Here is a 22,606-nt window from a genome sequence, read left to right as displayed (position 1 = left end):
AACGGCGGCGCGCAGCGCCGCCAAATTTTCAGTACCTTTCCGATCATCAATTTGACACCTTCACACCAAATTTCAAGTCTTAGGTCACCTTAGGTCAGGAGTTATTGAGGTCAAACTGAGGTCATGTTCGAGCAAAAATGAGCAAAAAACATGCAATCTTGAAACGCTCACCAAATCTACAGTTATCAAGCAATTTCAAAGTTCTTTATATGGTCTAATAGACAAAAAGCGGCGCTACAAAACTGCTATCTCGGATTTTCAAAATTTTGGGTTTTTGACCCAAAAAATTTCAAAAAATTGATTTTTTTAGAAAAACTAGAAAAAAATCCAAAATTTTTCGGAATTTCGAAAAAAACCGGAAAATATGTGATAGTCCCGGCGCTCTTCTATATACATACCAAATTTCAGATCGATATCTCGTTTTTTGGCCAAGTTATAGCGAAAAAACTGTTCAAAAATAATGACGTCAAATTTTTGAACTCAATTTTTAGCGATTCTAGACCTCGTACGGCAAAACAAAGACCACCATTGAACTCCCCGTGACGAGCTGCATCGATTCGATACCCATTTTATGCAAAAATATCAACTTTGAAATTTGACCTTATTTGACCTGACCTTGACCTGACCTTGACCTGACCTTGACCAAAACGTGACCTAAGCTGGCCCCAAAGGCTGCCTGACCCACATAATCGCATTTGTCATGTAAAATGGACCATAAAACATGTATCACACGACACTTTCATATTGTGACCCCCCAGTGACCTGACCTCAGTGACCTGACCTGGTATCAGTGACCTCAACTAGCAAAATATGTGTTTGAAGAACATTTCCCCATCGATGATTTTCAATGAAATGCATTTTACTCGATTTTACAACGCATTTCTTGAAATGCCTGTAAACGGTGAAAATTGGACCTTTGACCTGACCTGTGACGTCATCGGTTTGACCTAGGTCAATAAAATTGGGTCACAAGGTAGTTCCCTGATAGGGCTATCCAACACCGTTTGCCGCTTGTCGCTACGTTGCGTGGTTCTCGAGATCTTAGGGGGGGGGGCCAAAATGCCCCCCCCCCCCAACGGGGCGCGTTGCTCGGCAGAGCCCAACGGGGCGCGGGTTAAAACCATCGTACGAGACGATGTGTTGCAAGGCCCTGACTCGCGCCTCACAAGGCAGCAAGTCATCCTTCTTAACTTCGGAGAGTGAGAGATCTACTTGAGGTTTTGCGTGTTTCCAAGGCGGAGAGGACGTACCCCAGCTACGTCGTGTTCACAAAATCATATAAAATCACGGAATAGACATACAGACATGCCGTAAACACCATTAGACTGCCAATACCATGAACTATCAAATGGCTATCTTCGATTATTGATTATCGTTCCGCATTTTCCAAAATCTTGAGCTGAATCTTGGCAATTTCTCGTGACTACTTCACCACCATGATACATGCATTTCTTAAATTGAACTTTTTGAGCCAAACACGTACATATATGATAAAAGGAATGTCACCATCGTGTTCTACGCCCCAAATTACCTACCCATAAAACATGTGTCACAGGCTGCGAATATCAGTTTTGATTTTCGGGGATATGTGCCTACCCGGTTGACCTGACCTTGACCCTGACCTATGCTTGACTGACCCCTACATAGAGCTGACACTCTTGTAGGTCTTATATGATGGATTTTGCGCCGTTTTGACAGAGTTTATGACGAGAGGAGCCCATTGCGAAGTCCTGAAGTCCATGCTACTGAAAGCCCGATTTCAGGTGTTTGACCTGACCTTGACCTGACATCTGACCTCAAAATTCAACTTTAAAGTACTCATCTGAAGCGTCTCGTCGCGTTCTTTCGTTTGCCGCCTCGTGCGTTTCGCTGCGCCTATTGGTTCTCGAGTTACCGGCTGGGGGCGTTTAACGCCCCCCCCCCCCAGCAAATGGTGGGTGGCGAAATACCCCAGCAACTGCCGTAGGTACTTACGTCCCCGTTTCGGTCTCTTCCCCGCCCCGAGGGCGGCCGCCCGGCCGGCGAAGGACAGCTGACCTACTTGGCACCTGGGAGGTAGACTGACCCGCAGGGCTGTTACTCGGTGGCACGGCCAGTGCGGCGGCCGACGACGGCCGGCAGCTCAAGGGGCAGCATGAGAGTCAAAATCCTCCGCCCTCTCGGCTCGCTTATGTTCCTTTATTTTCTTTTTTATATTGTACGTACATGTGTAAGTTTCATAAGAACAGAGCTGGGCAAGTGCGTTCCTTTAGTGCGTTCCTGCGTTCTTCCGTACGTACGCACCGCCCTTTTTAGGAACGCAAGAACGCAGGAACGCAAAGTTTTTCAAAGGAACGCAAGTAAGAGGAACGCACCACCCGAAATTTTGAAGCGTTCCTGCGTTCTTGCGGAACCACCCGAAAAATCATATTGCTGCCAATGACCTCTGTGTCAAATGTTTGAATCTCGAGTACGTGTGTTTGCCGGTAGAGGCGCCACTTGTCGGTCGAATCGAGGAAGGCTTGTTTAGATTTAGTGGTGATGTTCACTATTCGATTCGGTTTCAGGCATCAAATATGTAAAGGAAATATGAGAACTTTTACTTAGATACATCTTTCAACTTAACTATTGTTTTTAAGCATGTCGTATTTTTGTTGAAAACCCTACGGATGATATTGGTAAAACGTATTTCAGATATTCGATTCGGAAAAGAGATGTCGAGTTGCTTTTCGGCCCCGCGTCGCCATTCTGGGTATTCTGTGATCGATTCGCCTCGTGTTTGGTTGGGCCCGCGCCGCGTGGTTCGGCGGTATTTCTTTGTCCACGACTTCGGTTGTGAAGAACACGCCTGTAGTGTTGGACTGGCGCGATTTGCCTATACTTTGTCCGCTACAGTGTTGCGTTGCACTGATTTTGGTATGATTTGCTGCTTGGTAGAGCCAGAATACAATACGGGTTAACAGTTTGGGACGCAGGAACGCAGGAACGCTAACGCACCGAGCGAAAAAAAATTGAGGAACGCTATTCCAGGAACGCACTAACCGCGGCCGGAGGAACGCAGGAACGCTAACGCACTACCGAAAATCGAGGAACGCGCCCAGCTCTGCATAAGAAAGAGGTTGACGTTCCCTTATTTGCAGTAAACACTACTTGGCTCGACCTTATACTTTGCTCTACCTATTGAGCGCAAACTTGTTTATAGCGAGTTAGTAAACCTATTTGGAAAATACAAACGATATATTATGTAGTACGTAGCATCATAAACAGGCAATGAGCACCACATTCAGTCAGAATTGCTGCATCAGTGGATGGGGCCACTCATCATTCCCGATCCATGCAGCCCATCGTTGACTAAAAAAAACTAGAATATTAGTCGCTGATTGCCGATTGGCTGAAAACGTATCGCGGCCACGGCCCGAGCTGTTTGTCCAATCGAACGCTCCGTGGACTGGATGGGGAAGTTTTGTCCTTGCGTGACGGGACGGCCTCATAACGTTTGGGTCGGCCCGCGAGTGTGTTATACTCACGGACACGGACGGTTCCAGGGAGGCTGCTGTTGGTGGTCTGTCTGTGCGGGAGTCTGTTCGTGAAACTGAGGATGCGTTTAGGATGCATTAGCACGCGGGTGTCTTATTATGATCAAGATCATGCATGTTGCTTTAATGGATGTCAAACAGGAAAGGCATAGTTCATTATTCAATACGAAATGCTAGTTTTCGAGAATAGCGCCGAACATAAAGAGCTACATTGATGATCTGCCAATACGTGTTGTGAATTCCTGTCTGATAATTCAACTGCAGATAAACAAACTGTACTAGACCTCGGCTAGCTAGCCTCTGCAGTATTCACGCCATTCATGTTATGTTGATGTGCGACTGTGATAACACTTAAAGCTGTTCAGCATCGATATGCTACTATGAACACAACGTTTATCTTCCTTTTATTAATTTCTCGCATACTCATGTGTAAATCCATCGTGTTGAATTCCTTGACTAGTCTGTCACCAGTCACGGGTACCGAGGGGTGGACACCAGCCACAACCTGTGGCTGCTGCCGTCCGGAGAGCTTCTCTACTTCGTGGCCACGATTGCGGTGCTTCACAACCGGCGATCGGACACCCAGAGACACTACACGGACCACACAGCCGACATTCAGAGGTGAGTGCTGGGTATGATCATACCGAGGACATACGGAGCTGGATATGGACGTGCGAAAATACGCAGACCTTACGCAGAAATAAAATACGCAAGCCCTGCACCTATATTCGGAGGATAAATATAAAATTTAAGCATTATCATTTGCTTACGAAAGCAATGCAAAGTGTTATTGAAATGCGGGGAAAAATTCAATTTAATTACCAATTTAGTGAACTTAGACATGGTGATATTCCCTCAGTCGGTCAGACTGATTGACATCAGTTTGAGATCTGTGCCTCCCACTACATTTTCTTTCTTACCTGCGTCCTCCATCCCGCAGTATGGACCTGCACCCGTCGCGTCACGTGGTGGCCTCGGGTCAGCGGGCCGGTCCCGGCTCGCTGTACGGCGCTGTGCGGGTCTGGGGGGTGGACCGTCTGGACACCCTGCACCTGTTGGCCGGAGGGGAGTTTCAGATGGGCGTGTCGGCGCTGTGCTTCTCGATACGGAACCAGGGCGCCCACCTGCTGGCCGTCGATGATGGAGAGGAACACCTGATGTCGGTGTGGACGTGGCAGAGTCAGCAGCTGCTCGGCAGGGTGGCGGTGAGTGGGGTAGGGTCGGGGCTGCTAGGAATTCAGCCGTTTGGTGATTGGCAAAGGAGGGAATTTCATCTTAGGCAAAGTCTGAAAACATTGCAAATGAAAACATGCTTTTAGCCGTGGTGAATGTGAAGAGTATTTACTCGATCTACTACCGCAGACGCATCATGACAAAATCCACGGCGCCAAGTTCCACCCGATGGACAATAACCTGATCGTCACGTACGGAAAGGACCACCTCAGTTTCTGGACTCGGAGACGGGACGGCATCTTTGACGCCGTCGACTTGTTTGCTGGGGTAAGTCTGCCATTAATGAGAGACCTCGCAGCAAATGCACACAGTCTGTGCAGCATTGAGCGACATTTGTGTCGCGTCTGTAGTTTGACTGAGGGCTTAGGCCGGTCGCCAAGAGACTTTGTGTTTGCTTTTACAACCCATGTGTATTGTGTAATCCAGGATCGCTGCGCTGCTTCATGACGTTTGCAGTTGGGATTATGCTTCAGTGCCAGTACAATGAATCTTCTGCGATCCATTTATAAACGATTTACGTTCCAGTGTTACCTGAGGGTCTAAATAATGATTACATTCGATTTCTACAGCTAAATATGCCTCGCAAAATCACTCTGAAACCATCTTGCCGGAAATGAGTTGATTCATTCAGTCCTGCAGATGCGTATTCTCTGAGACAGAACAAACGACCTTTCGCCGCATTGGACATCCGGAAACTTTCCCGAACAGTACCTTCTGATTTCCATCGCCGAGGAAGAATAATTGCTTCTCTGAACGTTTTCTCGTGTTTCAGTCGGCGAGGAAGACTGTGTTGTGCGTGGCGTTCGAGGTCGGAGGCGATCTGATCACCGGTGACAATGAGGGATTCATCACCACATGGACCATAGACAATGACGGCGATTACAGAAAGAAACACGATTTCGAGGTGCGTAGAATCACTTTCTTTCTTCGCTGCTTATGAATGATTTTTTTTTTAACATTAAATCGTATTTTGTTAAATTGTCTAATACTCTCCTAATTTCATGACTCATTAGAGCCTCAGTTACTTTCATTCTGTTTGCTACCTCTGTAGAAAATCTGATTAATCGATATTTGCTGCAAGCAAGATTACTTTACTACTCAAGTGCATGCACACGTCCTAATGTATATCGAGTTACATTATGACGGGTGTAGCAGTTATGTGATTGTCTTTGCAGAATGCAGCTACAAAAGACATACGTGGCATCCATCTAATAGTTGTACTCAGGCATCTGTATTCCTTGCGTCGGCAGGCCCACTCTTGTCCGGTGTCGTCTCTGCTGCTGCTGTCGGAGATTACACTGCTCTCTGGTGGCGAAAAGGACCGCCGGATCTGCGCCTGGGACTGTGGCATGGACTACGACAAACGGGCAGAGACTAGGGTGAGAAATCAGAAATACTCCTTGGAAGGAAACCTGATGATTGGATAACACATTCCAGAAGAAATGGCTTAACGTTAGAATGCGTGTTTGTTTAGCTATCACGGGATTCGAGTAGGTTACTTTGAGCTCTTGTTTAGAGGTTGTCATGGCAATCCCAATGAGTCACTATGCTGTCAAATGTGCGTGCGATAGCTGACATGCGGCGCTAACGATTTCTACCTGGTAGACCGTTTAACACGCGCAGTGGAAGGTGGAGCGGGCGGATTTCGCCCACCCCTCCTGTTTTTCGCCAATAACTCGCGCCGCAAACATAATATTAATGTGAAATTTAGGCTACCTGCCCAGAATTGAATTGCGGATCTTCTCGTGCAAGAAATAAGAAAATCGGTTCGCAACTTTTCTAGTAATAGCGGTGTAAAGTCAAACATCCTGTCGCCGCGGCGACCGGCGCTAGCCGTTACGCGCCGCCTGAATTGTACATAGACTGTGCCGAGGCGGGACGGTTCCGTCTTTACATCGCGCTCCTTACCGCTGATTATATTCGATTCGCGTCAAATTTGGTGTGAAGACTAAGAAATGTACAGGCAATCGTATGTTTAAAGAATTTTGAAAATCGGCAGGTAAAAACTTGAGTAATGAGTGTGTAAACACAAAATTGTGATTGCCGCTTTTCCCGCGTCCGCCGATCCCGCTTCAGCCGGCGACATCTTACCCTTAGCAGGCTTCTAACTGCCATATTTATTGTTTGATTAACTAGAAATTCAACCTACGTACTCACAAATGTATGTTCTTTCGTATAGTGAAAGAAAAAAGAAAATCGGCCGGTGACTTTTTGAGTTATCGGCGTGTAAACGCAAAAAAGTCGCTCATATGGCAGATTTGACCACATTTGACCTCGGTTGACCTTGAAGATATTGACCTAGGGTCATGAAATTCACACACAACAGAGTTCCCCAGGGCCCCCACCTACCCTTCAAATTTAGTCTTCCTAGCTCTACTGGGAGCTGAGATCTTAGGGGGGGGGGCGCCATCCGCCCCCCCCCGTTCCACTGGGCGTAGTACTCGCAACCCTTCCACTGCGCGTGTTAAACTCTTTTGGAAGCCTTAGCCGTCTTTTTTTTACACAATAATGAGCAGCATGGCCCCGTGCGGAACACACATCATCCATTTCGCGAAACCTTTGTTTGATAACGTTGGTTGTTGCAAACACAGATTGCGTAAGAACGAACTGCTTTCAATTCAATATTTTAAAGTTGAATTAGTTTGGTGCAGCATTTAGGTAACCTAAACTCGATGGTCATTCAGCTGTGAACATAACACGTCGACCATGATTGACACCGCCGGGCTGAGCCGCTCAGTGCTCACTGCTCATACTGAGATGTTTCCGTTACATTGCAAACAATCACTTCACGTGTAGAAGTCACTCGTAACAACTCTAGTCCCGCCTTTGCCTACAGTTACCGGAGGCAGCGGGCGGGATCCGGACCCTGTGTCCACAGAAGATTGGCACCAACGACGGAAACATATACGCCGGCACCGTCAAGAACATGATCCTCGAGGGATCCCTCATGAGGCGCTTTCACACGGTCAGACATTCGACATTCATCAATCAAATAAAGCTTTGGCTACTTTCCTCTTCAAGGACATCCAGCTTGGCTTACTGGACGTTACTACTGCCGCTAGATGTCACTAGTAGTAGGCGCCTGCAAGATAGGCTGTGCCGCAAGACTTACCAGTCGCCATCTGCGCAACTCTCGAAGAAACGCTTTGTGCCTTTGACGATGTGGCTTTGACACTGTGACTGTGTCCTCACAGATTGTATTTGGCCACAGTCGGCAGCTGTGGGGTTCTAACATTGTGACAGTGTTTCCACGGGCTGTTTTCAGTCACAGTCGGCAGGTGTGGGTTTTGACACTGTGATTGTGTTCCCACAGGTTGCGTTCGGACACAGTTGGCATCTGTGAGTCTGAAACTGACACTGTGAATGTGTTCCCACAGGTTGTGTTCGGTCACAGTCGGCAGCTGTGGGGTCTGACACACTGTGACGGTGTTCCCACAGGTTGTGTTCGGTCACAGTCGGCAGCTCTGGGGTCTGGCCGTCTGCCACGAAGAGGAATCATTCGTAACGGCCGGCCATGACCGGATCGTAGCCAAGTGGTCTGCCAAACACAAACTGCTGTGGAAATCACCGGTAGGTACATATAGTGGAGGTCATGATTGTTCGTGGCATAACTGCTAACTAAACTAAAGAAACAAATAGTCGCGCTCAGGCATCGCATACTAAAAAACAATATTTGCAGATGCTCCATGCTAATACGATCATAAGCCGTAAATGGGCCGCAACGCTCTATAGGCATACATTTCAGACAAACATTTCTTCACTCATGTCTTTGTGGTAGCTATGCCTACTCCTGGTCCGGCCACACTGTACCTAAATAAGCTATAGTCGCCGGATCAGCGCTCTCAAAGCGCCCCGTGCCTTACAGATCAGCAGTGAGGGCGTCGCCTGCAGCATACACCCGCTGGACACGGTGGTAGCGGTGGGGTCACAGGACGGCTACCTGTACATCTTCAAATTGTCTGACGGCGCCCAGGTGGGCTCGTTTAGAGTCTGCGGACAGCCTCTCAACTGCATCAGCTACAGCCCAGGTCAGTTGGCGGTTGTGTGATCAACTGATGTCGATGTCAGAATAATGGCGATGGATGGTGACTGGCGATACTGACTGCGGAGTATCGAACTTGAATTCACATACCTTGCACACTTTATGTCGTAAACGAGCAGAAGGTGTCCAATATACACCTAGAATACAGGCTCACAGGCAGCCCGTAAGTTCTCACAATGAAGGTCCTTCTTTCTCTTGATCTGACCTGTCGTACTGCCTTGACTTGACCTGAGGTGACCTAGTGTAACGTGGTCTGAGGTCGCCTGACGTAGTCCTATCTCGTACCTCATATTGTCATGATATGGTGACCTGACCTGACGGCTGACCTGACCTCTCACTAACCCCGCAGGCGGTGACATGCTGGCTATAGGCGCCCAGACGGGCAGCATCTACCCGTACAAGGTGGGCAGGGACGGCACGGTATACGTCAAGTTCGGGCCGATGCAGGGCTCCCAGCCTCTGACCCAGCTTGACTGGAGCGTGGATGGGGAGTACCTGCGCACCGTCACCAGCCAGCACGAGCTGGTCATATGTGAGTAACGGTGTAGAAGCAGAGATGGGAGGACGGGCGAGGGTGGGATGTGACTGTGAGGTAGAAGTTAACCCTATTAGTGGCAGGCTCCTGGCTACCCCATATTAGTGGCAGGGGGGGGGGCTGTTTACGACCCCCCCTTGATATCTCGAGATCTAACCGGCCGATTTTCAAAATTCAAACGGCATTCGATTTGGCTCAACGAGATCTACATTTCTAAAAAAAATAAAATTAAAAAATGTCAATAGGGGGTAGAGGGGGGTAAAAACGGGCAAATTGCAGATACATTTTAGACTATTTATCACGGCCAGGTTTCTGAACCAATCTTAACGCAACTTTTGCCGATCGATAGAGAATGAACCAGGAATTCACATGGATCCTAAAAATATGCATTTTCAAAAATCATAGGCGGATACAGATCATTGAGATTGGGGGTACACAAAAAGAATAGTAAATAAGGTTTTTGTTGGTACTGTTTCTAAAAAGGGTGGCAATGGTCTTGTTATGTTACAATTTTCTTATGAGAGAACGACTAAAATTGTATTGGTCATGCATAGGCGGTGTCAGGGCACCTATGTTGGGAGGTAAAAAATAACCCCCCTTTTTGGACGCCTGGATCCGCCTATTATAGCAAAAACGTGTCAAAAGAGGATGCACAATAACTTTGTATATGTTATCACATGATACCTTTCATTCACTGTTCGTAAAACTGGTGCAGCATCGTGATCTTCGCCCAAATGACTCGCTTCACGAATAGGACCCCTCAATTCCCAGTGCTCTGGAGCCGCCCCTGAAAAAGTTATTAACTTGAAATTTTCAGGGAATGTGCCCAATTTAGTTTTAGGAAAAGTCAGAAAATTTCAGCATCGTAGCTTCAGCGGTTTCGGAGATATTCCCGAAAAACCTGAGGGGTGGATAAAAACAACCCCCCCCCCCTCCCTGCCACTAATAGGGTTAAGGCTGGCATCAAGGTGTTACCGGGATAGGCCTGGATCCATTGTTGCTGGAGTGGAATACAGCCAATCCAGAACATGTGCCGTTATATAAACTTCCAAATGCCAGCTATGAAATAAAACGATTTTATGACGGTTGTGATAAAATAAGGTGATTTCTTGGCCATGAAAACCCAACTGCTATAAAACGCTTGGTAAAAGGCTTCGATCGGACGAGGGACGACGTGAACGCTGCTCTAAATAATTAAATTGTATGACTATGAATGAACCATCCGCCTACATATGAAGACACAACTGCTGACAAGCCCTCTCGATGCCCGTGGCAGGGAATAAGCGAGCGATGGGCAGGGACCGGGCGCCGTACAACCTACGAGACAAACACTGGATGACCCACACCTGTACAGTCGGCTACCGAATACTGGGTAAGAACATTGTGGTTACCGAGGCTATCAGTTACCTATGTTGTTTCGATGTTGCCGAAAACCTTGAGAGGCTTGGAGTACTCATTGATTTATACTCGTATCAACAAACAAAGGCAAACAACAAATTACATATCAATATTCATTGTTCACCGTGCAGACCCATTTAGTGTAAGATCTCTCCTGTTAGGGATAGTAATTACGACCTAGCCTAACCCTTCCATTTAGCTGCTGATTAGTCCTTTAATCCAGCTTATTTGGCATGACTTGGCCTTATGCGCCACTCCCTTTCCTCAGGTGCCTGGCCGGACCTGCACTTTATCAGGGAGCTGGGCGTGTGGTCAGATAGCTATGTGGACGCCGACAAGGCCAAGGTGCTGGTGACCGCCTGCCGGTCGTTCGACCACGAGCTGCTGGCCGTCGGCGACTCGGAGGGTGGCCTGCAGCTCTACAGGTCAGAAACGAACTGTGTCGTAAAGGCACACAATTGAGCATTTTTAAACGGTGTCAATGAAAGTTAGATCAAAGCTACCTTTCTCCGTCTCGATATAAATCTACTTGACAGCTAGAAACACTTGCAATGAGATTCTGGATGGATTTCGGGTGGACTGTCATAACGTTTTACTAAGAAACGCTTAGGTTTGACTGCGCTGCAGTATCTGATCCTCCTGCCGCTAGATGTCACTAGTATTACCGCCTGCAGGTAGACTGTACCGCAGGACATCGCCTCAACTGGACTACCTACACTGAGAAAGCTTCGTGAATCGTGACTTTGAGGGTGTTGCTCGCACAAAGCTTATTGTAAATTGTGGAGATGGTTGATAGGTCTCATGCCTAGTCCATTTATTAGCTGTTCGTGCATTTTTTTTTTTTTGTCATGCGATCCATTTGTTTGTGCGTGGCTGCTGTCTTCCTACTCCTCGACCCTTGATGTGATGTAAATTGTAAGGGCCATGTACTGATAAGCCGATGTGCCCTTTTTCTTCACTCAGGTATCCGTGCCCTCTGAGCAAGCGGGACATGCCCCAGTGTCACAGCTACACACCTCAGAGCGCGCATGTGGCCTGCACCCGCTTCATGCGCACCGACCGCCACCTGGTGACGGTTGGAGGAACTGACGCTACCCTCCTGCAGTGGCGAGTGGTGTAGAGGACACCGCTGTCGGGGTACATCAGATTGGACTATTCTGTCGGGCAGCAATATTCCGTGCGACATTTCTTTACATGTATGACCAGAGACACCGGACAATAGCCTTGAGAAGTGTAAATATTGTTTGTTATATCAGTTTATCATGCGTCGAAGTGTTGCCTTACGAAGATAAGTCATAGCAGCCAGCCCTGAGCCCATGTTGACTGGTGGCTGCCCTATAGCCTCGTCTTACGAGACTTGAAAGTTGAAAGATGATCTCTACTCATTGTCTGACCCCCTGTTATGACCGTTGTCATTTGGCGAACAGCATGTTGCAAATACTGTAAGTATACTGACCGGGAACTGCATCTATTGATTTCACTCGTATCGAGCCACTAAAGGGGAATCATTGCGCAGGTCGAGCAAACAGGGTAGCTTATTGCCTTTATCTGTTACACTGCATCATCAGCGTAATTAGAAATGTTGGAATGGTGCTGATTTGTTTGTGCTAAGCGATATATCAGAATGTTATACTCATTGCACAATGCAGGAACTTCGCTAACCTGATGGAAAGACCCAACGGCGATTCCCACTTGGCCCAATTATGTAGATCTCTTACGCAGCAGTAGTAGTTAGTCATGAATGTATTTTCATACCAATTGTTTAGTCATTTTGCATAGCCATATAATGAGAAATCAGTACGTTAGCGTGATTTGGGTGCGTTGTGCCGTTGTGACGGACACTAAGTTCTGCCGCCGTTGCGCAACCGTTAGCGCATCAATGCAATACAGATCATGCTTTTAGCCATGTTTTCCATTCCATTTCCATTTTCCCATGTTTTCCATAGCCATCCTCCCCAAGTGCTTAGAGAAATGTCCACCAAAGGCCAAAGGAACTCTTGTCACACTCAGTTTTGCCGGTCACGGGACGACTTTATTGAACGGCTTAAATGCATTGACATCACACGCAGCGAATTTGCGGCTCGATCCGTTACTAGCAATATACACACAGCATGCAGACAGCCGCGCCCAGCGCTGGACTCTGGGGCGCGGAGAGGTCCGGATACGCAGTCGTAGGGCAAACGCCAGTCGGCGCGGTCAGTTGTGCCCCAAATCAAACTGGAATGCTTTGACACAGCTCCGCGGTCATGAGTATTAACGCGTCTCTGGTTGGCCCATGGTGTTGAAAAACAGTCCAACAAGCCGCACGCGCTTCGGAGTAACCCTTTCGAATGCACCAATGTCACCGAATAAACGGAGCTACCTATAGTTCATTTCACACGATGTAACACGTCAACGCCCCAGGACGAATACGGTTACAAGGCTTCCCCATGGGTGCGCTCCAAAACGTAAAACAAAGGGTTTTAGAAGCACCAGGTCCCGCCCCAACATGCAATTATTTCTATTCACGGTGCACCATGCGACCGCAGCGCCCCTGGTGGCCGCGTCAGGCACCACTGGTCGGTTTGAGCAAGGCTGGTGAACAGTCATGGGTCCATGAGCTCTACCACCAAGTTCTTGGGCCGCGCAGAAGGCACTATTCATAAAAAAATCGACCCGCTGCCTCACGGAAGACAAAATACAGCCGTCCTGGAACAACCCGCGGCATTTTCCATAACACTCGCTGTACAAAAGGATACAAAAGAGCACCTCCGGCAAACAAATCATAAACAGAGCCGGTCAAGGCCGCTCCATGGCACACTTTGAATAGCCACGGCACACCACCAGGCCTGCCGAGAGCTGGTCCCACTGTTACAGAATATAACTGACACTCTGTGTGTTTTATGCTCACTGGACGCCTATACTGACAGCAGCACGCCACAGAAACCAGCACTGAGAGCGCTGGTCCGCCGCAGCGTCAGCAGCCAATCAGCGACCGAGTACCAGTGACGTCACGCGGCGGCACGGCCGTTACTTCTTGTCGAGGTCCTTGTGTTTTCCGTCCAGGCCCGGTGAGCCCAGGTGGATGTGTATGTTTGTCGGGAACGATTTATCCAGGTACTTGATCGACTCGTTCAAGTAGTTCTGTCGGAACGGCAGCAAACGCAGGTTACAAGCGGGTCGCCCTCGCAAGGCTATGTCGCTACGCGATTTCATGGGTAGGAAGATAGAAACGTTAGTGATACGACCTAAAGATGAACCCTCTAATATCTACCATGGTTAAAATCACAGTCCACCTGAAAGGGAAAGTATATTATCTTGGATTACCTACCCAGAGCTCCCTGAAATAAAAGCCAAAACGATCCACAGACCATTGTCACCACCAGCCAACATTATTTTCTTAGCCTCTCTCAACGAAGCACCCATTATGCATCGTTCATCCTGTCAGCGGCCGGTCAAACCTCGCCTCACCAAAGAGAATGGTGAGCGCCGCTGTCTCGCTGCTTTCCTAGCGGGATTACGGCGAGTGACGTCTGGCGGTTATCACCTACGTCGGTAAGCATTGCCCTCCCATCGTTCTCACTCGGATGGTAAATGGCACCGCTGTTTCACCTATATGCCGGTAGGCACCGCTTGCTCACCGCTCTCACCAGGGCGCCGCTGAGCCACTGTTCTCACCCATATGTTGGTAAGCATCGCGCTCCCCTCATCTCACTTTAATGGCGTTAAGCAACACTTGCTCACTCTGTTCTCACCTGAATGGCGGTGAGCACCTCTGAGCCACCGTTCTCACTAGTGAACACCCGTGATTCTCACCTGAATGGCGGTGAGCGCCGCCACGATGGCCGGACTGCCGAAGCCGTGCGTTATGAGCGAGAAGTGCGTCAGGTGCCGCTGGATCTGCGGGTCCAGGATGATCTGCGGCCGCGTGTTACACAGCGGCGACCGGTCCTGGTTCAGCAGGTCCATCAGCTCCTTTGTGATCTCCCTGAAGAAGGGGAGGGTGGAGTGAGGAGTTATAAGGGGGCAATTTGTCTCAGTTGGGGAGCAGCGTAGTAGAGTGAAATACTTTATACACAGTCGGCGCTGGACAGCCAGTAACACGTTATTGGTCAGAGAGCCAGACATATCGATTATCGATATTGAGAAGGTCTTTCAATTATATCATTACGACATAAACAAACCTGACAACAAGATCACACCCCTAAACTTCAATTCTTTCAGACCTCTCACAGCTCACACCAATTACCGGTACTTTGTGGCTTCAACCATCCCTCGCCGCTGATACCTACTGAGACCGGTACTTGCATAATTTGAACCCCTCTCCCCTGGTACTGAGTACCAGTACTTACTTGGTGGCTTTGACCAGCTCTCGGCGCTGGTATTGCTCAGCCGGAGCGGAGTGAAGGCGGCACAAGTACTCGGCGATTTGGCGAGACGGAAACTCGGTCTCACAGACGTATCCGAAGTCACGTGCCAGGTGAATCGCCTCGCCTGAGAAAAGAGCGTGGGAGAGGGAGTGAGAGAGGGGCAAAAAAGAGACGAGAAACTAAATGAAGGGAACTAGAAGGAAAATGAGCGGTGAGGAGGGAAATAGTTGAGTGAGAAAGATGGGGATGGGTAGGAAACGAGAATCAAACAAGGTTGATTAGGGATCAACAGTGAAAGCGGTGAGACTTGGTGGAAAGGATGTAAGACGAGACCAAGGAAAACACCCCAGTGAGGGCAAACAGAAGAAGTAAATTTAAGAGAGGGCGGGAAGCTGCGCCTGTGACAGTGCGAAGCTGTTACAAGTAACTGCACGAAGGAGCGTCAATGTTGCACGAAGGAGCCGGGCAAAGTTAGAGTAAATTGAAGAATGCAAAGTAGAAATAGGAGATTCATCGGCAAGTGAATAACACCTAACAAAGATCAAAACCGATGGACAGATGAGCAGTGCCCGATTCGCCAAGCCATTTGTTTGTGTGGCACCCTCATTTGTTTACCACCACCACTATACAGGAGAGCGACTCTAGGAGTCCCAGTCACCCGCTGCTGCCTAGTCCACTGACCTCGGCACAGACTGGAGTGACTGGGAACACTGCGATCGGGACACGGGCCAGAGGTGGAGGGGAGCAGTACCTACTGCTTAATATGATAGCAGCTGCCGGGGTAAAAGATCGACCACAGGATACGTGTGTGTGACCAGGAGCATAAGAAGGTCAACGACCAGACAATAAAATATGGGAAAGGACATGGGTCAGGGAGTCTGAAACTAATTCAACATGTGCACTGTGCATGTTTGAAGTATCTTGCATGCCTGATTATGGCTATCTCCTTCCAGAGCACTCGGGCCAAGGAGGTTAATGTATGCGTCACACGGCTCATGACTGGTCTCTGTATACCTGGATACCTCAGGCATGCAGAATTTGCAGATCACGGAGGTGAGAGGTACATATGTGTGTTTAGTGCTTAGTGTTAACAAAGGTGAGCGCAAGCCAGATTGAAGCACGGTTGGCAATGTTAAAATAAGAGAGATGTTTTCGTTGTATGAATTGTCGTTAAGCTTTAGGATAAACAGGACTCGCCATGGATGTTAAATGAAAATAACGGAACCAGCGAGAGGTTCCTAGGAAGTTTCAGAGCCACCAGCCAAACGCGAGACCCGTTACCACCCAGCATCTCCTTTACCGCTTTACCCCTCCCCTGTCCTCATCTCTGGGTACATTTCAGCGAACCCCACCATCCCCTCCTTCTCCCAGCGGGAGGCCCACCGTGACGCCCACCAGTTTCGGCCCGTCAGGGTAGGAGGGGCGACCGCCGTCCATCAATCTCCACCGCTCCTGCCCACCCGTTCCCGGCCGTTCCGACTCGCTCTCACTGTCTCCTCGACCGCAGACGAGCAGCTAATGACCGCCCGGTCGACAGTATCGTCTCGGATCGCCGACGATGGCGGGAGGTGTTGCAACAGCGCGCGCACTGGAGCGGACGCTGCGCGGCGCGCACTCAGTGGTGGCGGGAGAGGGTGTGGTCAGTGAGCGCGGCTGGCTGAGAGGTAATGGGGACTCGGCGGGGCGAGGGGAGTAGGAGGTTAGTGAGCCGAAGGAGCGTTCCAAGTACAACATAGAATGAATGGGATAAGGCTTGGCAAACTGCAACAGAGTGAATGAGTACCGGTGGATCATTTCAAGACTGTTGACGTGTTGAAACAAAATGGAGATACATGGATATACACAAGTATTAAGCGCAATATTGCCAAGTTAACAAACGAAACTGAAAAGCAGAAGCGTTCTCTTAGCATAATCTAGGCCATTGTTACCTAAATATATCAGATCGCAAATTACTGAGACGACCTGCAGGCAGTCCATACATCGCCTGTTCCATAAAATACATCCAGACTCCGTGTACTCAGACAAGAGCCGTGTTTTCCGAAGCGTCAGCCTTCTGGGAACTCCCCTCCGATACCCGGTCAGGATTATACAGCGGACGGTGCACCACGTGGTGCATTATGAATACGATGATCTGAGCACTGTGCATGAGGTAGCCAGCTAGCGGTCGGGAACAATGACTCACAGAATGTCAGTGTACTTCATGGGATAATCCAGAGATTTACCATGTGTGAGAAATGAGGTTATATTTTAATCTAACTAAGATTTGCCGTACCCAGTACCAGCCACAACACTGATGAGACGTGCCAGTTCTGGGTACGTATCGGTTAATTGTTCGAACTACGTTATTTGTTGTATCTATCAATTGCCCACCAACTACGTTATTTGTTGTATCAATTGACTCACATAATGTCAGTGTACTTCATGGGATAATCCAGAGATTTATCATGTGTGAGAAATGAGGTTATATTTTAATCTAACTAAGATTTGCCGTACCCAGTACCAGCCACAACACTGATGAGACGTGCCAGTTCTGGGTACGTATCGGTAAATTGTTCGAACTACGTTATTTGTTGTATCTATCAATTGCCCACCTATCCATTGTATCTATCCATTGCATCTATCCAGTATCCATAGATCTCTTATTAACCAGCCTAGTGAGCTAACGACTAGCGGGTGCCCTCCGCCCACCGGCCGAGCGCGGTCTCCTCCAACTCCTTACCCTCGACGAGTGACGTGAGCAGGGTGACGTTGGCCGCCTTCCTACGGCCGGCTGGCAGGTTCAGACCGATCTTCTCCAGGTTCTCTCGCAGCAGACGGCCGCCGTTCTTTGATTTGGCCCTGCAACGGAGCAGCAGCGTAAGGCGGTGGTCGTGGTGGATGGCCACCGAGGGAACGTCAGGGGTAATGTTCGTCAGGTTGTAACGTAGCATTGGATGCCAAGGCAGGAAGTATGAGCCAGACGAACAACATCATGAACATATGGAGATCGCATGAAATGTTAAGCATTACAATAATGGACAAGTGTCTTTTTATTAGCGACACAGAGTTGCATTTCGTCGAAACATTGCTGCGGCCTCCAGGAGAAGTGACTAAAAGAGACCAGCATTTCATAACAAATGCGACGAATGATAAACACTTATGCAACGTAATGCAATGCACTTATGTAAGCTCCTTGTTGAACAACACATTAAAAGCTACTGCTCACAGTCGTATTTGAACGAGGAAGACAATGCATGCCACGGTCACAAACGGGCTAGGGACATGACTGGGTCGGTGCCCCTCCCATTACGGTATTAGTTCAGTTCAACCACTCAGTTCAACCACATCAAAATGTTAATTAATATGTCCAGGTTCAACGTCTTGCACCCAGTGCCTATTTACATATTCAGTCTTGAGATGTAGTCGGGTGACCAGTCGGTCATCTGACCAGTCAACCGTTTTAGTCAGCATGTTTATGCTATTCTAACAACACATGTTCGTCTCTGTCATGTCTCGGTCGATCTCAGGTCCTTGTGGTTTGCAGTAATTGTGTCAGGCGATTCCGCAGAAGCTCTATAGTGGTAGTATTTCCCATGTCGATAGATAAGCACGTTGATTGAAACTTCAAGGGCTGATGGAAATAACCAAAATCAGGAGAATTTGCCACACATACAGCCTTGACAGAGAATTATGATGCGATATGGGAGACCAGCGGGTGTAACACCCAAGGAAAGACAACACGGCGTGTAGAACTAGAGACTGAGTGCCATGGCTCAAAGTTACACGGTGACGGACTGGGGTTCAGAGAAAAGCGAAGTCGCTGAAAAAATTAACAATGGCCATGAAGGAAAAAAGCAAGCTAAGAGGAAGGGACCTTTTTTATAAAATACACATAAACACCTGCTGAACAAAATGGATCGCCATTGCAGAGGAATAGAAAACAATGTCGCCGTATCAATCCGGGAAATCATCAAGCCCATGCCATGAAATCGAACGTCGTCTTTTCATAAGCAGACAGAAAACAAGTCGGTCAGCAGATAAACGAGATCCTGAAACCAGTCTAGAAACCCGCTCATCCAGTTATGGTCAGCCATTCAGGAAAACGAGTGGACAAATTACATCAGCAGCACAGCTGCCTTGGCAGGTCGTCGGGTAATCCCCGGATGCCCAAAGCGCCACCGAGGTTGCGCCATGAATTGGTGATGAGACCTGGCGGCACCTGAAGCATGGTCGTATACTTTGTGTTCACTCAGGACTCAGGAGGCAGCAATTTTGGTAGTCGGTCAGGAGGTGTGGTTTTTATCGGATGTTAATGAATCCTCGCAGATATGGCCTATTCGTATAGCCGCTGGCTCGCTCATCTGCAGAACCGATTTCGCTGTTATGTCAAGTACCGTAGTCGAGGGTTATTGACCACTGAAAGATCCGGACGAAATGCATTTCACAGTCCGATGAACGGTATAGATATCTGCTCTGGAGTCTCGACAATGCCGCTTCGTTAAACCCATCGATGCATTGGTTGGCTCGAACGTAAACGCAGCCCCACTCTTGTAAAGTCCGACAGTCATAAACAGGACCTTACGACCGCTCCCAGAAAGAGCAGCATTACCGTATTTCTTCACCTCAACACCTTGGCGGTGCGCTAAACACAGAACAGCGCCGTTGCAACACGCTATCATTATCCCGAGTGCGGACGGCGCGGCAGGGCAGAGCGCGGACTCTGGACTCTGGACTCAGCCTCCCGATGACACTGCAGGTAGTCTCAGACCGGCGGGCAGTCCGAGCGGCGCGCAGCCGAGCGCTCAGCGACAGCCCACCGCTCCCGCCGGCCGACCGGCCGGCCCGCGGGCAGCCATTCCGTGAACAATTACAGAGTGACACTTCGCAGTAATACCGCCCGCATGCTTTCCGTCCATAAATCGTCGACAGAGTTCAGCTCTGGACGCTGCGGGGCGCGGGCCGGTCCGAGTCGGCTGCAGATTTGGCTCGGTGGGCAGTGGCCGGCGCGGCGACCTCCGACAGCGCGGAAACGGCGCGCGGCACGTCAACAGCACGGTGTGAGAATCGACAACACGGCAACGGTGGCCGGTACTGAGGAGGACGGAGACGCAGCCAACCATAAACCCGAGGTCAAAGCGGACGCGGTTATTAGTGTTAATGTCAACAAAGCAATATAATCGACAAGGATGAGCTGCGTCAAAGTGCGCAGTGACAAACAAAATGTTTGACGTCACGCTTCACAGCGCTGCCACCTCGGTAAAAGAGGTCGCGGCAAGCCACACAAGCAAGCGGATCATACCCACACGCCAGCACACAGCGGCCTGAATGACCTTTGAGCGGGTAAACCCCGGTGCTCCCCGCCCGACCGCAGCCGGCCAGGGATAACACAGTCTCAGGTGTGACGAAATGAACACTGGCTTCTGTCCGGTAACCGGTTATTTCCCGCGAAACTTACCGATATTACTGTACAGCTTCGAACTACAGGCCATAAAAATAGACATTGAGAAGTCGCCAAAGTCGACAAATATTTGAGAACCAAAATGATATCCATGTGTGCTTACAATTGGCTTATGGAATAACTCAATCGTGACCTGCTCGAACCAATCACCTTAAAAGGGTCTCATTTATCAATTAATCAATTTTCACGAAAATTGGTAATCCACAAACGACAATAACAAAACTGAAACTAGCCCAAGCCCCTAAAAAAAATAAACGTGAGAATCAGCCCTTCCATACCAATCCAAGCACAAGCTTCGACATAACCACGCTCTGCTCGCCAGTCGCCTGTCCGCCCGCCATCACTCCTATGCTTACCTCCTGAACACACCACCGAGCAGCGAGGCGTTGAGACACTCCGGTGACGCCAGCCGGCGCTGCACCTCTGCCACCGTCACCTTGTACTTGGAGGTGGAACTGAGCAGACTCAGCCGGCCCGGCACAGAGCTGAAGATATCCGTAGGCAGCAGCTCCCGAGACAAGTCTGCGCGTGCAGGCCGACAGCGAGTGCCGGGGAGGGTTACAGTGGTGCAGGGGAGTGCAGAAACACCGATGGGCCGGAAGGTGAGTGGGGGAAATGGCCACAGGGTGGAGGTGCCAGGAACGTGGGGAAAAAATGAGCGAGGAGAAAGGTCGTGAGGTGTGTGCAGTGTATGTGGTGTTCGAGCAGATAACCATTGGCAAGCAGTTTTGTCATGCAATGGAAAAAGAGCATGCACGTTCCAAAGCAAACTTCGAAAAGACGACCGAGCGAGCGAGGTCAGCTACACCAGCCCGGCACCGTTAGTCGTCGAGTCTCCGTCTGTCTGTCTCCTGGGCTTTGTCAAAGCGTCCTTGCCCTTTCAGGGTCAAACGTCATTCAAAATTACAACCTCACTCATAAACCAACTCCCGGCTCTCCCACGCGGGTCCCACTGAACGAACAGCCTCGTCCAGCCCGCCTTCCACCCGGCGCCAGGGGAGGATGCTCTAACGCGCGCACCCTGGGAGGAAGCGACGAGGGAAGGGGCCGCCCGGAGAGGGGTCTCCGCCGACTAGGAGGGGGATTCCGCCGCAGGGACGAGGGGGGATTCCGCCGCGGGGATGGGACCCACCTGCGGATGATTCCGCCGAGCAGGGAGGCGTTGAGACACTCGGGCGGCGCCAGTCGGCGGCGCACCTCGGCCACATTGACTTTGTACTTTGAGTTGGAGGCGAGCAGCGAGAGCCGACCGGGCACGCTGCAGAACAGGTCGGACGGGTGCAGGCCGCTGGGCAGCAGGGCGTCACTGTCCTCCCACTCGGCCTTGACGCCTGCCGGCACAGACAGCACCGCCAGATAGACGGACCGTCAGTGGCCGCGCCACGGACAACCATCGGGGACAGGAGGGCGACGCGCCAGCAGGGTTCATGCTAGGCTCTCAAGCCCTCGGGAAAGGTAATGAAGTTGGAAAATTGTGACTTTGATGGTGATAATGCGAGGACATGACATTGAGTGGAATGTATGGCAAAGAGTGGAAGGTAGGTAACGAAGAAAATGCACAGTTAAGAAGTCAACAATCCAGTGTCATTTTGTCATTCATGCATGCTGGAGTGTAACAAACGTCAAGGATCATGAAAAATTATAAAACAAAGAAACTGGTACAATTATTGAAGCAAGTAATAATGCAATCATCAGTCATTGTCATAAAGTGAATCAATAAACTGTTTACTGGCATACTGGCTCATGCATAAAGTGGGGGAGCAATATGATTAAGCAAACCATTGACAAGGGAAAGAGTAAAATAACTTTGTAGATATGTCCATGCAGTTGCACAGTCACATAGGAGCTGTGGAGTCATGGACCGGTAGCACTCTCAGGAAAAAGTCACACTCAAGAGTCAAAAGACTAAAAGAGGCTACCCAGGTCCCAGTTTGTCAGAAGGATAGCAGATTTTATGTCTATGTGAGATCCTGTGTTGAGAAATCATGTAAAGCAGGCACAACCTTGTGATGGGTTACCATGTAAAGCATGTGTAGCCTTATGCTTTTGCAAAACTCATGCAATGTAATCAGGTTAGCTATGTGAAGTAAGGAATCA

The 22,606-nt window shown here is 49.2% G+C and overlaps 2 protein-coding genes across 6 annotated transcripts in view; one reads left to right on the top strand and one right to left on the bottom strand.

Annotated features, from left to right (window-relative positions):
• Positions 1–12,625, top strand: part of LOC122374392 (echinoderm microtubule-associated protein-like CG42247) — a 29,004-nt gene extending 16,379 nt beyond the window's left edge. Inside the window, exons 7-18 of the mRNA XM_043353114.1 lie at positions 3,987–4,136; positions 4,456–4,720; positions 4,878–5,015; positions 5,521–5,652; positions 5,999–6,127; positions 7,585–7,713; positions 8,187–8,318; positions 8,614–8,776; positions 9,140–9,322; positions 10,602–10,697; positions 10,992–11,148; positions 11,687–12,625. Of these exons, the coding sequence (XP_043209049.1) occupies positions 3,987–4,136; positions 4,456–4,720; positions 4,878–5,015; positions 5,521–5,652; positions 5,999–6,127; positions 7,585–7,713; positions 8,187–8,318; positions 8,614–8,776; positions 9,140–9,322; positions 10,602–10,697; positions 10,992–11,148; positions 11,687–11,843 (1,831 nt within the window). The 3' untranslated portion in view covers positions 11,844–12,625. The remainder of the gene's footprint in view (positions 1–3,986; positions 4,137–4,455; positions 4,721–4,877; positions 5,016–5,520; positions 5,653–5,998; positions 6,128–7,584; positions 7,714–8,186; positions 8,319–8,613; positions 8,777–9,139; positions 9,323–10,601; positions 10,698–10,991; positions 11,149–11,686) is intronic.
• Positions 12,626–12,733: 108 nt separating this feature from the next.
• The window catches only part of LOC122374389 (transcription factor AP-2-alpha-like), a 37,097-nt gene continuing 27,224 nt past the window's right edge, over positions 12,734–22,606 (bottom strand). For 3 of the 5 annotated variants that reach the window (XM_043353111.1, XM_043353108.1, XM_043353110.1), the window contains exons 5-9: positions 21,642–21,840; positions 17,792–17,910; positions 15,055–15,196; positions 14,519–14,690; positions 12,734–13,846 (exon numbers count right to left, since the gene is read on the bottom strand). In XM_043353111.1, coding sequence (XP_043209046.1) covers positions 13,733–13,846; positions 14,519–14,690; positions 15,055–15,196; positions 17,792–17,910; positions 21,642–21,840 — 746 coding nt within the window. In that variant the 3' untranslated portion in view covers positions 12,734–13,732. Of the gene's footprint in view, positions 13,847–14,518; positions 14,691–15,054; positions 15,197–17,791; positions 17,911–20,865; positions 21,032–21,641; positions 21,841–22,606 lie in introns of all 5 variants that reach the window. The other 2 variants (XM_043353109.1, XM_043353112.1) reach the window with 1 other exon arrangement.

Source organism: Amphibalanus amphitrite, unplaced genomic scaffold (genome assembly GCF_019059575.1).
Source record: "Amphibalanus amphitrite isolate SeventyFive unplaced genomic scaffold, NRLGWU_Aamphi_draft 001651F_arrow, whole genome shotgun sequence".
Taxonomy (NCBI): Eukaryota; Metazoa; Arthropoda; class Thecostraca; order Balanomorpha; family Balanidae; genus Amphibalanus; species Amphibalanus amphitrite.
Note: the sequence above shows the minus strand (reverse complement) of the source record. Positions and strands in the feature narration are given on the sequence as shown.